Consider the following 17957-nt stretch of genomic DNA (forward strand, 5'->3'; position numbering starts at 1 on the left):
TCAGTTGGTAGAGCATATGACACTTGATCTTGGGGTTGTAGGTTTGTTAGGTAGAGAGATCACTTAAAAATTGTTTGTTTGTTTCTTCTTAGAGTGCATGAGTGACCACAGGGGAGGGGGCTGGGAGGGGAAGAGGAAGAAGGCAAGAATCTTAAGCAGGCTCCATGTCCAGTGCAGAGCCCGATGCAGGGCTTGATCTCACAACCGAGATCATGACCTGAGCCAAAACCAAGAATTGGTGGCTTAACCGACTAAGCCAGCCAGTTGCCCCCAAAATAACTTTTTTTTTTTTAAGGGTTTCATTATACGGCAGGTGGCAATTTTTTCTTTTAAAGGAAGTGGCCAATGCCAGATCACTGTGACCATGGCTGGGATGGGACGAGGAACAAAAGCAAGGCTAGTCTAAAACATGCCTTTAATGGAAATTAGGGTTATTGGGGGATGAAAATCTTCAGTTGTGATGGAGAGAGTGTACCTCCTCTAACAAACAAGACTTCATTGAACCCAGTGTGCCACGCACTGGGCAAAGCCCAGGGAGGATACAAATGCCTCATGTTCTCTAAGAACCTACAAACTAGTTAGGAAGGTAAGACTTTCACACCATCTCCTATGAGTATCTGATCTCGAGTGTTCCAGAAACCAGGGGAATAAATCACTGTGAGGCAGGAAGCCTGGAGGAGGTGTAGAAATCCAGGAGGTGGAGAGCCAGAGCACCACAGGGGAGGGAAGACAGTTAAGTAGAGGCAGAAACCCACAAGGCTGTGTTCAGGTAACAGAGCGCTTGGCAGGAGCAGAGAACGTAGCAATAATTCAATGGCCCAAGATGGGGAGTTACCACTGTTAGTGGCCAGGAGACTTCGAGACCTAGGCAGACACATTTCCTCACCATCCGCAGCTAGTGTCAGTGGGCAGGGGCCACAGGGTCCCCCCTCCTGCCTGACCCCACTCTGCTCTCAGGGAGGAGCCCGTCTTCCGTATTTAAGGGCTAACTGGGGAAAGCCCTGCTCTCCTCCAACTGCAGCAGACTTATCAGAGCCCCTTCTCTCCTCTGCAAACCTCACCTGAGGGCTAGACTCCCAGTTTTTCTTTGATGATCTAGAGGTCTAGATTTTTTTTTTTTTAAGATTTTATTTATTTATTCATGAGAGATATAGAGAGAGAGGCAGAGACACAGGCAGAGGGAGAAGCAGGCTCCATGCAGGGAGCCAGATGTGGGACTGGATCCCGGGTCTCCAGGATCACGCCCTGGGCTGAAGGCGGCGCTAAACCGCTGAGCCACCTGGGCTGCCCAAGAGGTCTAGATTTCTAACTTTAGGGCCAGGTCACTGAGTCTAGTCCTTTATTGGACAGATGTGGGGAAGGAGACTGAGAGGTTTAGTGACTTGCCCAATACTGGCTAGCCAGTTAGATAGGAGAGGCCCTTCTCGTGACAGATCACCTCTTCACCCTGTCTTTGGCTTCATCCTCAACCAAGGTCATACTGGATGATTACATTGGGCCATTCTCCCCAAGAGCAAGAAAAATCTGGGTCTGTTAATACCCATAGGTGTGAAAGCGAAGCAGTGTCGTTAAATGATGCACAAAGAACTCTGGAGAACTTTTTATTGTTTAAAAATCATAATTGAAGCTTCAAAAAACATACAACCCAACCCATGTCCCAATTCCAGTCCCCAGCTCTCTGGAGAGCACAGGGCTCTCCCCTCCCATCCTGCTGCCTGTATCAGTAGCCAGGACCCTGCCCTGGGGAGGCCACCTGCCCACCTCCTGCCCACCGTGTGCTGTCACCGGCTGGGGAGGGGTCCTGGGGTGAAGGTGGGGGTGGCTGGCTCCCTGCACCCTTCACGCCCTGCACATGCGCAGTCTGTGAGACATGTACAGGAGAGGGGCCGGTTCCCTGGGCAGGGGACCCTGAGGGGGAAGATAAAGAGCCAGTCCCCACTCACCCCCCGCCCCCAGTCCCTAGTTCAAGGGAAGCTGTCGTCATCATCCTCTGCCATCTCCTTGGCAAACTCCAAATCTTGCTGCTCTCGCTCACGCCGTTCCTGGGGCAAGAGGTGGGGAGAGGGCTGGGCTGCTGGGGGCCAGGGGGCTCTCACAGTGTTTCACCCAGCCACCCCAAGGCAGGGACCACAACACAAAGCTTCAGAGCAGCTCCGAGCCCTTCCAGAAACTGCCTCCCTCTTCCCTCTCTGGAGGAAAGCTTGACCTTTCGGTCTTGTCCAAAGCAAAAGGCACCTTACCTCTGCAGACTCCAAGTCCTTGTTGTACGATTTGGGAGGAAACCTCATGGCCTGAAGCACAGTAGAGAGAGGAGTAAGATGAAGAGAAGGCACGCACTTAACATACGTTTATTGTGCTGCTTCTGTGTACCAGGCACCACGACAGGAATAAGGTCATTCGCTCTCCAGTTTGGTCTAGTGGGGAGCGAGGCATGCAGGCAAATTACTACTATAGCATGCTAAATGAGGAGGGAAAGGAGGGAGGGAACAGACTGGTGGGGGAAAGGGGGAAGGGCATTCCAGGCAGAGGTTTCAATGTGTGAAAACGCCTGGCCTGAGCTCAGTGGGGCCAGCTGGGGGGTGGGGGGAGAAAGAAAAACAAGGAGGGGGAGGAGAGAGGAGGGTGCATCAGGTGGAAGTAAGGCTACAGACACAGGGGACCAGGTTGCAAAGGGCCTTTTGTCTCTCTCTGAGCACGGCATTTACCTGATTTAAAGCAAGGCAACAATATCCCCAGTTTCTTGGGGCAAGAAGAGACCAGGAAATACTTGGCACACAGTACCAGCACCCAAGTCAGTGTCTGCCACTGGATAAGGGCTTCATAGCCTTTTGTGGAACTAGATACCCATCCTGCCTTCCCCACAGTTTAGGCTTCACTAGGTGCCTGGAGACAGTGACTGCATTTAATGTCATCAGCCCTGAAGCAGGCAGGGCAGGTAATCTCATCATCAGCTTCACGGATGGAGAAACAGAGGCTCAGAGAAAGTGAGTGACTCAAATTTGGAAGCAAATCTAGAACCCTGCTCCCTGAATCCATCCAGTCCTCCCTGGCAACCATACCCTCAGAAGCTGTTGAAGGTCTTACAGGCTCACGAGTTCTCTGCTCCATCTGGGGCCCCCTGCCCTGCCATTTAATGACTTTACAGAGATGGGCCAGGAACTAAGGCTAGTCTCCTCTGGGGACTCCTTGGATGCTGCCAAAATCCCCTCTGCAGCCCGGGCTTCTCACCTTGACAGACATGTTGTGGATATCTAGGCAGAAGGAGATGCGCTGGTGGAAGGCCAGCTGGGGCTCACGGGTAGAATAGATATCAATCATCTCCTTGGACTGGACATAGCCCTTCTCATGGTTGATGCTGGCCTCAATGACGCCATCCCGGATGGCCTGCAGGCCCCCAAAGGGATACAAAGTCACCAGAAAGCCCATCTTCTAAATCCAAGAACACCCTGTCCTGTCCCTTTCCTCCTTACACTCTCACACTCACTCATGTACACATTCTCTCTGGCAACTTCCTGGCTTCATACTGTAAGACCAGCACTCTCTGAAAAGACCATGCCCTCCCCCTTGGCCAATCTCCTTCCATTCCCATCCCCTGAAATGTGGCAGCAACGTGGCAATTGCCATCTCCGAATCAGCTCCACCTTGGCAACAATGAACTCTGCGTCTTCTGGGCTATCCAGCTGCAGTTTCTGGGCAATATCGGCCAGGGAGATTCGGGAATAGGAGAGGCTGATCATGCGCACACCTGGGGGAGAAAGCAGCACTGGGGTGGGCAGGGTAGACACAGCCCCTTCACCCAGCCACGGATATCTCTAGGGTTGCCCATCCCTTGCAGAAGCCTCATCTGGGTCCTGCTCTTCCAGTGGCCCTCAGACTCTGATCCACACCTGTCTTAATGACGTTGTGCCGCAGTCGGATGATTAAGGTATAGGTCCCATCTGCTTGAAACTTCTCCCCAAACTGGTCCAGGACCTGGTTGAACTTGGCTAGGTTTCCGGTCCTGACAGCTGGAGGGGGAGAGGAGTGGATCAGATGACACAAATGGGCAAATGCACTGAAGAGGCCACAGTGTCAGACCTCGGCAAGCTCTGTGAGCGGGACCAGCCTTACCTTGGGTCAGAAGGAAGTAGGGCATGAGCGAGCGCTTGAGGGAAGGCTGACGGAACTGTAGCCGATCTGGGATCTCCCCGAGCAGCAGCTCCACCACAATCAGGAGCTTGTGCACCTGGTGGTGTGCGACACAGGAACACAAAGGGCAGGGAGCCCCAGCAGGAGGGAGGAGAGAGAGAAACGGGGCTTCAGTGCAGTCCGACACACTGCGAGATGGGGAAGATGGTACTGCAATCAGGCCCACGTAGAGCTGGGCATGCCCCCGGGAGCCAGGTACTGGGAATATTGGCAGCCAGGTCAAAGCTGCCCCTCTGACCATGCCGAGCCCTAAGCTCCATCTCAACTGCCACTCCACTTGCACGCCACTCTGCAATGGCAATGCTCTGAGGTACAGGCCAGAGGGGAGGGTCCTGTGGCTCTGAAACACTGGGGGAGCAGGGCCCAGAGGCTAGAGAATGGGACAGGAGTTGGCCCACGGTGCTGGTCGCTGGAGGAGAGGAGGTGAACGTGTAGAGGCAGAAGCACAGGAGGAGACTGGGAGAACCTCAGTGAATGGGCTGCAGCCGGGTAGGGTACAGGAGGCTGGTGGGAAAACCCGGCCCTTCTTTCTCCACAGAACTGTGAGGGATTTCTAGATGCTGCCTACTGTGGATTTAGCACCAAGCGAGGAAAACCACAATGGGGGAGGTGATGCCAGCAATGAAGGAGCCGCCCACTAAGCAGGATGGACAGGACCACAGACGAAGCAAGAGTCATGATGGAAGCAAGAGGTTATAAGATCGTGCCCACACTCACCCCCACACACCTACGATGCTGCCCTGTTCCCTGGAGTAACCTAGGAGTGATGGGAAACCCAGGGAAAAGGCAGAAGTTAACACATGCTGTACACATGCTATAAGGATTCAGATGAAGCAGGGGGAGGAGGGAGGATGTTTTAGTCAAATGAACAGACCGGACAAGTGTAGCACATGTCTCAAGGAAGTCTGGAAGGTTATGGGGGATGCTGGGCCAGCCTGGGGATGTGCGGTTTTGAATGCCAGGCTGAGTTCAGAGTTTGGAGACAGAATGCTAGTCTTCACTCACTAACTAGGAAAAGCAGAGCAACCAAGCCCTCAATTTCCCAGTCCCTAAAATGGGTGGTAGTGGCAGCAGCAGCGGCAGTGGCAGCAGTAGTGTCCTCATAACCCCCAGCCTGACTACCTCACAAAACTTATCATCCCTATTGGGGAGATAATGGGGAGCAATGCAAGCTTCCTGGACAAGGCAGAGTGCTCTGGTTAGTCAGGCAGGTGTGTGAAAGCTGGGTTCGTAAAGGGGAAGACGATGACCAGGGATGCTACTGGCTCAAACAAGGGCGCCAGTGATTCCAGAAAGGAGACAAATACAAAAGACATGGAGGCAAATCAACAGACAACTGAGTGATGGGGAAGGAGGAGTGGGGCGGGATGGGGGAGTCTGGGGTCATTCCAAAGCTCCTATCTTTATCGTGAGAGCAGGAGGAAGGACTGGTAAGGGGCACCCAGAGGGGTCTATTTTTGATAAGCTAAGTGTGAGGAGTATCTATACAGAGATGTGTGGTGGGAAGCTAGATTCGTAGGTCTGATGTTCATTAAGAGGGGTCAGAATTAGTATCACAGGCTGAACTGTGAAACCCCAAATTTGTACGTTGAAGTGCTAACCCCTCAGTACCTCAGAGATAATCATGGGCTGTGTTCCAGACCACCGCAATAGAGCGAATACCACACTAAAGCTAGTCACGTGACTTTCTGGTTTCCCAGGGCACCTAAAAATTAGGTTTCTGCCATGCCGTACTCTATTAAGTGTGCAACAGCATTACCTAAAAAAAATAATTTAATGTACATAACTTAATTTAAAAATACTTTCTTAAAAAACACTATCATCTCGTCCTTCAACAAATCATGTAACCAGTGATTGCAGGTCACCATAACTGATATAATAATGAAAAAGTTTGAAATGTTGCGAGAATAACCAAAATGTGACACAAAGACACTTGCTCAATGCAGGGTCACCACTAACCTTCAATTTATAAAAAATATAGTATGTGTAAAAAGCGCAGTAAAGCAAGCTATGTCTGCATTTGGAGACAGAGCTTTTAAAGAGATTAAGGAAAATGAGGTCATATGAGTGGTCCTAATCCAATGACTGGTGTCCTTACAAGAGATTAAGACAGTCATGCACAGAAGGAAGACAGTTTTAAGAGAATAAAAGATGACGCCCGTCTACGAGTGAGACCCTTAGGAGAAACCAACCATGGTGACACCCTGATGCTGGACTTTTGGCTTCCCCAACTATAAGGAAATAGATTGCTGTTGCTTAAGCTACCCAGATGGTGGTAGCTTGTTCTGATGGCCCCAGCAGACTAAGACAGTTAGAAATAGACTTTGGTGAAGCACCAGGAGGTCAGCGTTGAGCTGAGATCACCCAAGGCGAGAATGTGGGTTTTACTATGGATGGATAAGCTTTCAAAGTGTTCTGTTGTGGACTCCACTTCAAAGCTGAGGCCTCTTTTTACACATTCTCCGCCTCCCTGCTTTTAGCTCAAGTCAGCTTCTCTACCTGTGTTCTTTAACCCTTCCCTTCTTTAGCTCCTCCAAGGCCTTGGCCTATCACCTATTTGCTTAAGTCTCTGTGGGTGGAAGTTCCCCCAACTCTTCTTCCTCTCTCAAGCAACCATTCCATCTCTTTTCTGGCTTCCTCGTCAACAGTCTGCTGGCCAAAGATCTCACTCCAGCTCTCTCTGTTCCTGCCACCTGGCTCCACCACAGAAATCCCAGAAACCTTATCCATCTATAGTAAAGTCTGATTTGAGAACTCTGATTTACCCCACACCTCTCTCCAGACACTGCACAGTTTATATGTTGATTATGTGTATTTTTAGGAACTTTAGTGTATGTCATATATTGTAAGCAATCTAATAATCTGCACATGTATCATGGTATGTCTGAAAAGCCATTCCCTTCTGTGAAAATTCTACCCACCTTCAAAAACCAGATTAAATTTAACTTTTTCTTTAAGGTATCTTTAATTATTTGACCAAAACCAAACCTTTCTTTCAACTTCTGAACTTGACTATACTGACCTAGTCATTCTTAGTCATCTTCATCTTGTTCTTTTTTTTTAAATTTTTAAAAATTTTTTAAAAAAATTTATTTATGATAGTCACACAGAGAGAGAGAGAGAGAGAGAGAGAGAGGCAGAGACATAGGCGGAGGGAGAAGCAGGCTCCATGCACTGGGAGCCCGACGTGGGATTTGATCCCGGGTCTCCAGGATCGCGCCCTGGGCCAAAGGCAGGCGTCAAACCGCACCACCCAGGGATCCCATCTTGTTCTCTTTCATTAGGAGGTAGAGGTCAAGTTGAGGTGGAAATAGGTGTTCATGGTTGGGAAAGCAGGGTCCAAATTGTGGCTACCAGGCTCTGTGACTTTACACAGGCCCTCAAGCCTTTCTGAGTAATAATCTTTTGCAATCTCACAGTGCCAACACCAAGGTCAGCACTCAGAAAAAGCCTTGGTGACTGACAGCTCTAGGTGACCAAGACTTATCCACACCTGAATCAGTCAGCCTCCTGGGGATTTTCTTGGTTCCCGGGCCACAGAAAACATTGCTCTCAAATGGGCATGTGAGGGACCAGTAAAGAGCCTGGGATTTCTCAACGCAATCCAGGTCCATGCCTGGAATGACTGTAAGGAGTGCTGGGGAATCAGGAATATTCTAATCCCATCCACGAAGGAGAGTCCTCTGAATATAAACCACTGGAGGTGCAGGGAGTGTCTGCTTAATGTGTTCTGATCAATGTTATACACAAATGGACATGCAATTTAACCTCTGGATCATGAAGGTTGAGGATGCCTTCCCTGGCCCCGAAGTAGGGAAAGAGAACTAAAGCATTATCAGATGAGTAAGCATCGAAGGGATGAGAGCTGCTGCTCACCGTCTGTTTGAAGCCGACAGCTGTGTGCTGAGGGGCCTTGCGAAGGGCGTTGGTCATTGTTCTCCGGGCCTCTGAGTACTCCAACTGAATGGCTTTGATTCGCCCTGAATGTGGAAAAGAGAGTGGATCAAAGAATGGTGTCATCCAAAGCCCCCTACAAACCAGAGTGCCAAAATGGGCCCCTCAGGCACCAAGTACACTAAATTTTCAGGAAATTTGCATCACGTGAACCTGAGACACACTCCCTGACTTGAGGGGTGGGGCCCCTTGCTCACCTGTGTAGTAGAGGTACCTGGCCCACTCATTGTTGTTGGCCTGCTCAGGGAACACAGACTTGGATACCAGCTTCTCAGCCTGGTCGTACAAGCTATAGTGGAGGTAGTTCCGTAGCAGGAGGTTCAGCAGGGTGGCCTGCCCATCTGCGTCATGCCGAAGGGTAGCTGTCCGGAGCCGGGCATGCAAGAAGCTTCAAGAAGGAAAATGAAAAAGATGTCAAACACCTCAAATAACTCTTTGAATGGCTTTGACTTCTCTATTGTCTCTCAATTCCAAAAAGAGTGACACAAATTGCCTTTCTGGTTATTCACTGAACATTTAACTATTGAGTGCCTGTGGTGTGAAGCGCTATTCTGGGTGTACAAAAAGGACACAACTAACTCTACATTCAAATAGGTGAGACAGATGACAGTTGTGATAAATAAGTGCCTTAGGGAGCATGACAGAAGATCGGGACTATGCAGAAACCAGGGTAAGTGTGATGGGGAACACAGGAGGCAAGAAGGATGGGTGGCCATTTGAAGTACCTTGGTCAGAGTAGGATTCACTGAGAACTTAACAATTAAACAAAGGCTTGAAGGAGGGAGAAGAGCATTGTGAGCAGAGGGAAGAGCGTGCCCGGCTGGCTCCAAGAAAAGCAGGGAGGCCAGTGTGGCTGAGAAGTGAGTCAGGGAGCAGTGAGAGGTAGAGTCAAGCAGGCAGTGAGCAGGGGCTAGACCTCGTCGGGACTCACATGCAATCATGAAGACTTCAGCTTTTCCCTGAGGAAAATGGGGAGCCGCCACAAGTTTTAAACAGAGGAGTGAAGTGTTTTCCAGCCCATCCTCCTACCCTTGATCAGTCCTCCCTTGATTGAAGTATAGGGAAGAGCCTGGGGGACAGTTCTTAACCTTGGGTCAGACCTTGGCCACCTGTACCTGCGCACCACGTCCAGCTTATCCAGAAACTCATAGACCCGGGCGTGATAGTAGTAACACTTTGCGGCCACAAGGTCCAGAGCCCGGCGGTTCTGAGTGCTGATCTTCTGCATCAGGTCGTCAGAGATCTTCTGTGCCTGGGGAGGCGGCGAAAAGAGAATCAAGTGGCAATTCCTCAAAAAGTTAAACAAGGAGCTATCATATGAGCCAGGAACTCCTCTCCTAGGCATAAATCCAGGAGAACTGGAAACGTATGTTCACATAGAAGTCTGTACACAAATGTTCACAGCAGCATTACTGAGAATTACTAAAAAGTGGAAACAATCAACCCAAGTGTCTATCACCCAGCGGATGGAGAAGTTAAATGCAGCATATCCATACAACAGAATATCATCCATCCATTACAAGGGCTGAATACACACTACAACATGGACAAACCTAGAAAACATTATGCTAAGTCAAAGAAGCCAGACATGAAAGGCCATGTGTTACATAATTCCATTTATAGGAAAATCCATGAGCCAGAAAATGTAGATGAGTCGTTGCCAGAGGCTGGGGTGAGGGGAGAATAGGGAGCGACTACTAACAGCAATGGGGTTTCTTTTTGGGGTGATGAAATTATTCTGGAATTAGACAGTGATGATGGCTGTACAACTTGTGAACATACCAAAACCCACTGAGCCCTACACTTTTAAAAAATGCATCCAATCAAATTATTTTAAGTAATCTTTGCAGCCAATGTTGGGCTCGAACTCACTACCCAGAGATCAAGAGTTGGATGCTCTACTGAAAGCCAGCCAGGTGCCCCTGAATCGCACCCTTTATAGGGGGTGAATTAGTCTAAAAACACACAAAAATCAACTTGTGGCAAGGCAAGGAAAAAACAAAACAGGGATGGAGCAGAGGGAACTGTCATTTCTTTCTTTTTTAAAAAGATTTACTTATTCTAGAGAGCATGTGCGCAGGTGGGTACGTGCATACACTCAAGAGCAGAGTGGGGGTGAAGGAAAGGTGAGAATTTCAGGTAGATGCTTCCCCTACCCCCCAGCTGAGCGTAGAGCCCAATGTGGGGCTTGATCCAATGACCCTGAGATCATGACCTGAGCCGAAATTAAGAGTCAGATGCTTAACTGACTAAGCCACCCATGCATCCTGGACCTTGGAGTCATTTCTTGAGTGTGCTTTCTGCATAGTGGCTATGACTGACAAAGAAGTTGGCCCCAACTGGAGGAAGCAGTGGCAGTACAGTATCCATGGAGTTGTTCAGTCCCATGAAAAGAACTGCCAATTACTGAAATACTGTGAGAGCTTACTATATGAAGATCATTGTGGTAGTACTTTATTTAATGTCAATGGTGATGCTGTGAGTTGGGCATTGTTTTTCCCATCTGATATAAAGCCAGGAGAAATTAATTTGTCCAAGATACAGCTAGGATTTGAAGTCAAATTTCTGTCTCCAAATCTCCTTTTCCAAACAGAATCCACTGCACTGGTACTGTGCCACAGATAAGCACAGAATGGCGGCTGCCAGCCCCTTCCCATGGTATCTGAACAGGAGCTAAGGGGGTATCCCTGGATGTGGGGTTAGGTATGTTTCTACATGGGGGAAGAGTCTAGGGGGACGATTAAGAACTCAGTGACTCTCTTCAATTTTTCACCAGAGACATTCTCTCCCACCAACCCCATGCACTGCTTGGGGCATGTTATTCTCGCTCACTGGTCCTGGATACCTCTTTGTAGCGCTTGCTGTTCATCAGAAAGATGACCATGAGGAGTTGTAGGTAGGCTTCCACTTCAGGTAGAAGGGGTGCTGATGCAGCTTTTCCTGTTCGGGGACGGAACTGTAAATCAGCTTCGGTGTCCATGGGCTAGGAGAAACCATGAATTACTGTGGAAAAGCTCAGTCAGATCAACCAACCAAGAATGTATTTCACTCACGATGCATTTCAACAAATATTCACTACTATATGCAAGATTTTTCTAGGTGCTGGGATATAAAAATAAAGATGGCACAGTCTCCTTCCAAAGGAAGTCAAGGAGGCTGGCAGTAGAAACAAAAAAAGGCTTGGAGAAGTAAAACAGACATCTTCATAGAACATAATGGGGATGGAAAGGATGATGTAAGGACCCCTCAAAGAGCCTACAATCTAAGTAGAGAGATTAAACCACCACACTTGGAACCACTGCAAATTTTATCAAAGAGAATTTAATAAAGTACTATAATACTAGAGATGAGATCAAGAATAATGAGATCCAATTTTTGGGGGGTAGGAACAAAGGAAATTTGGGGGTAACTGACATATATGTCATACTTATTATAAGATCTAGTCACCAAAACTGGGATAATGTGCAACAGTTCAAAAGGGAAACATGTGGGGTGTATTTAGAAATATACAGGTTAGGGATGCCTAGGTAGCTCAACAGTTAAGCGTCTGCCTTCGGCCCAGGGAGTGATCCTGGAGTCCCTGGATCGAGTCCCACATCAGGCTCCCTGCATGGAGCTGGCTTCTCTCTCTGCCTGTATCTCTGCCTCTCCATCTCAGTTTCTCTCATGAATAAATAAATAAAATCTTGAAAAGAAAAGAAATATACAGGTTAAAATTTTTCTTCCCAGATGATGTTGGGGAAGAGTGCTTTTCCCTTTTCCCAGACAATAAATTCTTCACCATTCCACCTCAAGGGATTTTTTTGAGTCTCTTCTATGGAATAGCCCATGTCCACGATGGCTTTAGGGAGATAGCTGAAGGGACACTTAGGTTTGAGAAGGGGCAGGACCTGGACATAATGGGGATTGTATAGCTAGACAGAAAAGGAGAAGTCTTTCTTGACACAGAGTCCGCTGCCAGCACCAAACAAACTTCATCAGCATTTACTATGTGCCAGGTACGGTTCTAAGAGCTTTACACATGTTCCTTTCCACCTCTTTGTCCCCCAAATCTGTTTGCCACATTTAGCAAAGGAAGAAAATGAAACATAAGGAGGTTAGCTCACTTGTCCAAGTCCCACAGGTACCAAATGGTAGAGCTGGGATTCAAATTCAACTCTACCTCAGAGCCTGTGTTGTTGTTGTTTAAAATCTTATTTATTCATGAGAGATACCGAGAGAGAGGCAGAGGGAGAAGCTGGCTCCATGCAGGAAGCCTGATGTGGGACTTGATCCTGGGACCCCGGGATCACACCCTGAGCCAAAGGCAGATGCTCAACCACTGAGCCACCCAGGTGTCCCCAGAGCCTGTGCTCTTAATCACTATTTTATATGTCCTCCATGGTGAGGCTTCAGAGGCAGAGAGGTGGTGGTACCTTCTCTTAAGACAATGGAGACACCACTCAACTGGAGGAGAGTATTCTGCTGGGGAGCAGTGGGAACTGAGTTTGGTTGGAAGGGTCCTGATTCCCAGCTCTTTTCCCCTGATTCAGAAGAATGACACTACAAGGCAGAAGGATGGTTCCCTTGTTAGTGGACAAATGGCTGTTAAAACGGCCTGCTTTTTGCTTCACTACTCAGCTATAGCAGGTAATAAGTCAGGTCTTTAGGATGGGAAACAATTACATTGAGGGCTGGGGGGTGGGGGTGGTTGACTCACTTACCTCTTCCAGGAAGGGTAGCAAGAAGTCTCGAGTAGCATTATTTGAGGTGAAGAAGCCATGCACAGCCTTATACAAAACATAGTGGTTGAGGCGGCGTGATGTGGAAGGCAGCATCCGCAGGGCCCTCAGCACAAATCGAGGCTCCTTGCCCGATACTGCCTTCTCCAGCTGTTTCACATGCTCTTTTATATCTATGGAAGACCACAGAAGAGAAAAATGTTACTTCTAACTCTTCCTATTCCTCCCACCACTCTAGGCAAGTGGTCTAGGGAACCTCTTATAAAAGGGCGAGATGTAGCCAGTCACTTCTTTTGCCTAATATGGTTAAACAATACTTAAGAGATGCCTACAATGATTTTAAGACAAAACCAAGAGACAAAGAAAAAAAAAGCTGGGGTAAGGGAAAGGGTAGAGGGTGACAAAAAGAAGAAAGGAAAAGCAACCATAAGAAACAAAAAAACAAGACAAACACGTGGAGATTTATTTTCTAAATGTAAACAATATGGAGAAATCTCTCTCTCTCTCTCTCTCACACACACACACACAAACACACAGGAATGATGGGCTCTACTCTGCAAAAAAAATCTGAGTATCTGTGTAAACAAAAGAAAAATATTTGCAGCAACTGTGATCAGAGAGTCATACTCCTTACAAAGAGTTTGCATAAATTAGGATAAGTAAAAACAAACACAAATAGACAATACAAAAAGACAGCTAACAGACATGAAAATATATTTCAGTAGCATTTGAATAATTGCAAATGGAAATGTTTTCAACTACCAAACTGGTAATATTTAAAAAATCATAACATGGGTGGATGTGCCTGGGTGGTGCAGTCAGTGTCCAACTCTTGGTTTCAGCTCAGGTCATGCTCTCAGGGTCCTAGGATGGAGCCTATGTCAGATTCTATGCTCAGCATGGAGTCTGCTTGAAATTCTCTCTCCCTCTCCCTCCACCCCTCCTGCTTGTGCGTTTGTACATTCTCTATGATAGATAAATTTCAAAAAAAAAAAAAAAAAAAGAAAAAGAAAAAGAAAAAGAAAAAGAAAAAATCCTAACATAGAGTCAGGGTGAACACAACATTTCTGTTAGTATATTGTAAATCAGTACAGTTTCTCTGGACACTACGTATTCAACTCTAAAAGAGATCTACTCTCTCAACTCAGGTATATTGAGAATCTATACCAAAAAAATAAATCATAAAGATAGGTTAAAAACTTGGGCCACAAAGATGACGTTGCAAAGCTATTTATAATGTAAAAAACTGACACAACTGAAGTGTCCAGGAGTAAGGGAACACTCTAAATCGGTAGTTTCTTAGTTAACTTTGTATACATAGTATAGGGTGCCTGGGTCCCCTTAATGGCACAATAATGATAACTGCTAACATTACAAAGGGTTTGCTATGTGTTCATCATGTGCTGGGCACATGTTCTAAGCATCTTAATCTTTACATCAACCCAATGAAGTAGGTACTATACTTTCATTTATAGAGATGAAAAAACTAATTCCAGAGTTTGTATGCTTAGCCACTACATTGGGTAGTCAATAAATGTTTCTGGAAAAAATTGAATGCTATGTTTACAGATATGTTAGATGAAAGCACACAAAACCATCTGTATTTGGTTAGGCCTTCTTCCAAACTGTCTGTATAACTTGATCTCAATTGCATGAGAGCAGCTCAAAAATTCATAGGAAAAAATGTTAATCATGGTTCATGTTACTCCCTGCTTCTGATATTTTCCAAAATTTCTACAAGGAAACATGAATTCCTTCCTAACAACAAAATGAAGTGTTTATAAGAAACATATGTATGTGCCCAGTAGCACCTTTGCCACCGGGTATCATCATTTTAGGTAAGAGGATCTTGATTAGAAACTGAGCCTGTTGCCCAACTTTCGACAGGGGCAGATGCAGTCAACATTACATCCTCAAACACATCACCCAGGAGGATAACTTGGCTTATCTCAATGCTTTTGAGCAAAGTTCTCATGCAATTAGAGAGAAAACACCATAAACCGCTTGAGCCAGAGCTGGGAAAACAGCACCAGGTTCACAGTGGGAAGCTCTCATTCTGCTCACTCCAAATGCCCACAGGATGCTCTGAGAAAAGTGAACCGTGAACTTGGAGGAACAATCCTAGGGAATGAGCACCTAGGAGAAAAGAAATGGGGGGTGGGGGGGGACTTACATAGTTCAGGATGAATGTATTAGGAACTCAAGGATGACACCCAAAGTCTGTAATGTGTTTTTAAACTCTTTAGGAACAGAAATAAGGGCTTGAAGGGAGAGAAAGAGCAACGGCACCTTAATTACAGAAAAGAGTAGAAAGGCTTCTTTCTCTTAAGGGAGTTTGCCAGGCGTAGATAAGACAACAGAAAACTTCTGTAAAGTCTTAAAATTCATGGGCATCGCCCTGACCCCTTCACACCATAAATACAAACACTGGTTTCTAGAGGGACCAATCACATGTGGGGGTGTTAGAATAGGATGTAAATAGAGTAGGTCAGAGGGGACTTAAAAGATGGAGGGAGACCACCAGCCCAGTGGGACCTACTAGATTCAACGCAGGTAGGGGGAGAGAAGAGGTGTGTTAAGGGAGGAGTCCGGAGCCCGGAGAGGAGGTTACTAGGGCCGGGGTCAGGAGTGTCAGGGTGGGGGGGGGGGGGGGCGGGCAGCGGGGGTGATCCTAAGGAATCGGGGGTGGCGGAAGCTGCGCTGGGGTCCCGAGGACAGGCTGGATCACCCGGGCGCTGTCATCCGTGAACACGGCACGTCCCCGGCCCGGGCTCTCGTACCCTCCAAGGTGACGGTATCCAGCTCTCGCTGGGAGTGCTCCGCCGCCGCCGCCGCCGCTTTGCTGTCAGGCTCCCCTGCTGACCCGCCACCCGCAGCCGCCTCCTCTTTCATCTCCACATCCTGGGGGGTCGGGGGCGGCGGTGGTTCTTGTTCCCCTCCACCCGGCGGCGGCTTCGCCTTGTCCGCACCGCGGCGCCGCGCCGAGCCCTCCTGTTTCATGGCGCCCGGGGTCGCGGCCTAGCCCGGGGACTGAGACCGGGGCCTCGCGTGAATCCTCCCACCAGAGACCAGGAACCGAGCCGGGCCTGCACACAAGCGCGGGCTCGCGACGGGCCGCACGATGACGGAGCAGCTGCAAACCTCTTCCCGGCGCTGGGCCTTCTGGGAAACGCCAGGCCCGACAGGCCGAAGGCCGAGTCCACAAAAGCGAAAGAAATCAACGGCCGAGGTGCAGGATGGAGGCGGATCTTCGAGGAAGGAGCAGGGAGGAGCCAGTATGGGTTTGCCCCTTGTTCTTTGGAGTGCTTCAGCGTGTGGAGTTTCTTCTACGTTCCTCCGGAGTGCATTTCCGTGCGTGTCCACGAGATGGCCCCTCAGGCTCCAGTCTGGATCACATCAGACTCCCAAGAGCGTTCTAACCAGCGTGGAGCGGGTGAGGCCTATAGCCACGCAGGGCGTAATGACGTCATGAGTTGCTGTGCGGTTTCTTGCTCCCAGACGCTCAGCCTGAGCCACCGCCTGCCTCCCGGCCCCCAGCTTGGGGTCTGGGTCTCGGTTCGCGAGGCTGGTACTCAACCGCCGCCCAGTGTGTCCGGCGCGAGGGAGGAAGCTGCAAAAAAGAGGGATGTGAGCGCCGAACTGGGATTCAGACTTCCTTGTCAGATTTTTGCAAGTGCTGTGAATCAGGCATAAAATCCCTGCAGCCTGGGAGTGCGGATGGGGCGAGAGTGCGCCTGTGGACAGTCACTCCAGTATAAAATATACGGGTCCGCTCTTTGTACGGCCCAGGCTAGCACGTTCGGGGCGCGGAGTTGTTAAAAACAGCTTCAGAATGTAGCCTGCTGGAGGCCCTGCTCTGCCCTGTATTGTGAGGAAAGCAGGTGGAAGTTCCTATTGGCAGAGGCTTAGGGGCGCCTGTTTGCATCCAAGCACACTGTAGTGCAATGGGGAGCAGAGTAATAGTGCACCTAAAGGGAATCTAAGAATCCCCAGGGGAAGGAAATTGGACCAGAAACTCTGTCCACTTATTTTTCAAAGGAATTCTCCAGTGATTCTGCAGGAGGAGGATGGAGGTTCCAACCACTTGAGACACAAAATAAAAAACTCCCTATCTTTAAACTTTTCTCTCTCCTGTAGCTGAAGTCCTAAGGTATTTTGTTTTGTTTTGTTTTGTTTTTAAAGATTTTATTTATTTATTCATGAGAGACACACAGAGAGAGGCAAAGACACAGGCAGAGGGAGAAGCAGGCTCCATGCAGGGAGCCCAATGCAGGACTGGATTCCGGGGCCGCGGGATCAAGCCCTGAGCCAAAGGCAGATGCCCAACCGCTGAGCCACCCAGGCGTCCCAGAAGTCCTACATTTCAAACCAGGTCAGACCCTACAAGACAATCTAGCTCTGCTATAAGGGTATAAAGGGCAGAGAATATGTTTTGATCATATTCTTTATATTCATATATAGAGAGGGTGTTCCTTGTCTCCCCTTTGTCATTCTATTGCAGCAAATAGCTCCTTGCACTAAACAACTGCTTGCTGAAGGGAAAAATGTTTTCTCCGGTTTTAGGGAACGTGTCTTGACCAATTCTTCCCTGTCTCTCTTCCCCCTTGGGCTGTGGGATGGATAACAGGACTTTTGAATCATTGCTGGAATAAACTCATTAAAGCCTCTTCTTCATAACGCCAATCTAACTGAAGGTGGGCGAGAAGGGTAAAGGAAGAAAACAGAAAACAGATGAGCTTTGTTGTTCATCCTTATGAAGTTACCCTTCTGGATAGTTAAGGTGTTAGCTCACCTCTTTATTAAGTATACATCACAGGAGAAAAACAACCAAGTCAGCAGATAATTACTCAGGATGTCTTTGAGCAATATAGTGAGGCATTGGAAGATGCCCCAGAATGGGGGAGGATGGCTTAACACAAAGCTTTTGGCAGTTGATCATGAATTCTTGTTGAGTGAGGGAACTAGCCGGGGGAGGGGGTGGCTAAGAATGGGGAGAGTCTGAGTCCTGAGGCCAAAAACCTTGGAGAAATTGTTCTTCTCATAAAACTACTTTGAAAGAAATTAGTGAAAGATGTTAAAACCCAGCTTTAGGCA

The 17957-nt window shown here is 48.2% G+C and overlaps 1 protein-coding gene across 1 annotated transcript; it reads right to left on the bottom strand.

The window, feature by feature from the left end:
• Nucleotides 1-1588: 1588 nt before the first annotated feature.
• PSMD3 (proteasome 26S subunit, non-ATPase 3) lies at nucleotides 1589-16272 on the bottom strand. Its single transcript, XM_025995747.2, has 12 exons — nucleotides 15644-16272; nucleotides 12846-13036; nucleotides 10988-11125; nucleotides 9258-9394; nucleotides 8340-8530; nucleotides 8065-8168; nucleotides 4111-4225; nucleotides 3888-4007; nucleotides 3642-3745; nucleotides 3229-3384; nucleotides 2241-2291; nucleotides 1589-2042 (listed from the first exon to the last, which is right to left on the bottom strand). Exons 1-12 carry the CDS (start codon nucleotides 15861-15863, stop codon nucleotides 1965-1967), a joined length of 1605 nt encoding a protein of 534 aa, XP_025851532.1. The 5' UTR covers nucleotides 15864-16272; the 3' UTR covers nucleotides 1589-1964.
• Nucleotides 16273-17957: the final 1685 nt, after the last annotated feature.

This window comes from Vulpes vulpes, chromosome 2, assembly GCF_048418805.1.
Source record: "Vulpes vulpes isolate BD-2025 chromosome 2, VulVul3, whole genome shotgun sequence".
NCBI classification, from domain to species: domain Eukaryota; kingdom Metazoa; phylum Chordata; class Mammalia; order Carnivora; family Canidae; genus Vulpes; species Vulpes vulpes.

What these genes read in the sequence shown, in the direction of transcription:
- PSMD3 (XM_025995747.2), bottom strand. Translation starts at nt 15,863, where the DNA reads ATGAAACAGGAGGGCTCGGCGCGGCGCCGCGGTGCGGACAAGGCGAAG. An exon ending in GGATACCGTCACCTTGGAGG is followed by an intron (nt 13,037 to 15,643) that starts GTACGAGAGCCC and finishes GGTCTTCCATAG; the next exon opens with ATATAAAAGAGCATGTGAAA. An exon ending in AAGCTGGACGTGGTGCGCAG is followed by an intron (nt 8,531 to 9,257) that starts GTACAGGTGGCC and finishes TCCTTCTTGAAG; the next exon opens with CTTCTTGCATGCCCGGCTCC.